Genomic DNA, 2500 nt, shown 5'->3' with positions numbered 1-2500 from the left:
AAGCCGTCTGCTCTTGTATGAGTTCTGCTATTGTTGTGTCTGGTTGTACAATGTGATTAAGATATTAAATATAAAAGCAATGGATTTATGTTTACAAGGAAAAAAAAAAACTAAGAAATTTCAAGAAGAGGTATTCATACACAAACAAAAGGCATCTGGGTATCTCATTAAAATAAAAAAGCTCTTATGCAGTTCTTTTAAGAACACATTCAACCATAGGACTGCTCCATATTATAGTATTGTCCTTCTTGAGCAACATTTCATAATTCATGCAGAATAATCTTTCTCCCTTACTCACGTGTGGCTACTGATTGCTTGTATACTTCCATCTGTGGGATGCGTTGGACAAACTGCTTCAATTCCCCAACAGTTTTGGCGGTGTGCCGTTCCTCATACTGTGCCACCACAGATTTTGCATGGCGAGAGAGCCTGGGGCCGACAGCAGAGAAGTTGCAATCTCTGATCTCGGCAAAGAGAGCCTCAGAGGATGACAGGTGGATAGTTTTAGTCTCTTGGAAGGCTGAGTCATCAGAGGGGCCGGACTCTGAGGTGGCTGGCGCAAACTTTTCCCCTGGTAATTTCACTGTGCCTGGAGAGCACCATACACATGACTGAGTTAGATGTTTAGGAACAAGATTTTAAACAGGATGGACAGTCACAGTATCTTTTGCATATCATTAGATGTTATACTTGTCAAAAAGTACCCATCTTAAAGGGAAGAAAGTTATGGTAAGAGCCATATTCAGAAAGAACAGTTGATAGAACTGCTCATTAATGTCTTACACATTCTGAAGGCTGACTGTTTGTGTCTCGCATTGATTACAAAGTCAGTAAGTAAAGGAAAATTACATTTTCAAAAAATATATTTCAGATTACAATGATACTCACAGTTGTTTATTTGAAAGAATTGGTCTATTAGGCCTTCGTATGTAAGTTGTGTTGCAAGGGGAGTAATGAGATCAACTGAGCGATCAATCAGAATCAGCTGATCTATCTGTGGAGTCACCTGGAAGGAAAATAAATTCATAGATTTATGAAAGATGTTGGTGATTCATCACTGGTTCTGCTTTTGGTTAGACTTGCCCCTAATTAATGGATTAATAATTACTAATAGATAAAGAAATAAAGAAAACAAAAAAAAATATATATAAAGAATCTCGCAATAAAATAAAAAGCACTTACATAAAAAGTAATCATATAAAGTGCAAATGAAAATAGAAAAAAAAACATAACAAATATTACACCATGAAGTATACTTGTTTACTCATACAGTAATTCAGATACTGGTATACAAATAGAACTTTTCTCTCACTACAGGGGAAAACACAACAGTTGCATAAATATAAATACACACACACACATGTAATCCTTAAATAAAAAGTGTGGACACCAAACAATGTTAAACCAGGAAGTCTAATGTCATATCCACTTTTTCTTTCCTCAGGCTTTTTCATAACAACTATAATTAGGAACAAGGGGATATTACACACAGTGGCTCTCATCAGTAAAAAGTTTTATGGAAAATCAAGTTAGAAAGATTGCCCAATCATATACCAGAAACAAGACAGATTGATAAATAGCAAAAAGACCTGGCACAATGATCTTTCACGTGTTTCTTGTGTTGATCCCCTCCTCTTTCCCTTTAGTGAAAGCAATTACATTTCCTCACCACATCACCATTTTTTTTACAACATTTTACAGAATGACCAATAAAAGAAATAAAAAAGAATATCTTTACAAAGAGCAGCCAAAAAGAAGTCAGAACCAATCACGGCATGTAACAACTTTTAAAATAAATTTCAGGTTTGTAGAATCAAAAATGTTTTGCTTCCTTCCAAAACATACACAGAGATGTTTACAACAACAACGAGCCCTTTTTTTAACAACCGACTCGCTTCCTCTTCAGGCTCCGGAAACAGGTTATTCAGAAATGTAAGAGACGCCATTGCTAGGACCTGTGCAATCAAGCATAGCAGAAAGAGGAAAGGAGAGAGAGCAAGAGCAAGCAGCTGACAACAACCTAGCAACAAATAACATTTTCTTTCTTTTTCTTTATTACCCGGATGGTCTGCGTGTGCAATGTATAATGATTTTAATGTTAAAGAAATTACTAATGTAGATCGCTCCACAAGCTTTGACTGATAAGTACATCATTGATTCCAGACACTCCCATAAATATGTTTTAAATGTCTCAGGAAAAGTGTTTCCAAATGACTGGGAATCAAAGGATGTTATTCTGTTTTGACCAGCATGGGGTTAATCATTTTTTTTTCATCTTTTTCTTCCTTTCCTTGAGGCACTTTTCCTCACAGATAGAGAGATGAATATGACATCCTTTGTAAAGCAGAAAGAAAAGAAAGGAAAAATGAAGAGATGAGAGGAAAGGAAATGACAATACATAGAATGATTATAAAACTACTACTAAGTATTGCTGGATAATATAGGTATAAAGTGACACTGAAAAGAAAGAGAAAGAATCTAAAAAGAGGAAAAAGAGAGA

At 35.4% G+C, this 2500-nt stretch overlaps 1 protein-coding gene across 1 annotated transcript in view; it reads right to left on the bottom strand.

Annotated features, from left to right (window-relative positions):
- car (vacuolar protein sorting-associated protein 33A) overlaps positions 1-2500 on the bottom strand; it is a 17323-nt gene that overhangs the window by 4640 nt on the left and 10183 nt on the right. Inside the window, exons 5-7 of the mRNA XM_043016532.2 lie at positions 889-1006; positions 299-589; positions 1-39 (exon numbers count right to left, since the gene is read on the bottom strand). The exon at positions 1-39 is cut by the window's left edge and continues 116 nt beyond it. Coding sequence (XP_042872466.2) covers positions 1-39; positions 299-589; positions 889-1006 — 448 coding nt within the window. The remainder of the gene's footprint in view (positions 40-298; positions 590-888; positions 1007-2500) is intronic.

Source organism: Penaeus japonicus, unplaced genomic scaffold (genome assembly GCF_977035675.1).
Source record: "Penaeus japonicus unplaced genomic scaffold, GWHDUDI00000001_assembly GWHDUDI00000021, whole genome shotgun sequence".
NCBI lineage: Eukaryota > Metazoa > Arthropoda > Malacostraca > Decapoda > Penaeidae > Penaeus > Penaeus japonicus.
This window is presented reverse-complemented; position numbering and strand designations above follow the sequence as displayed.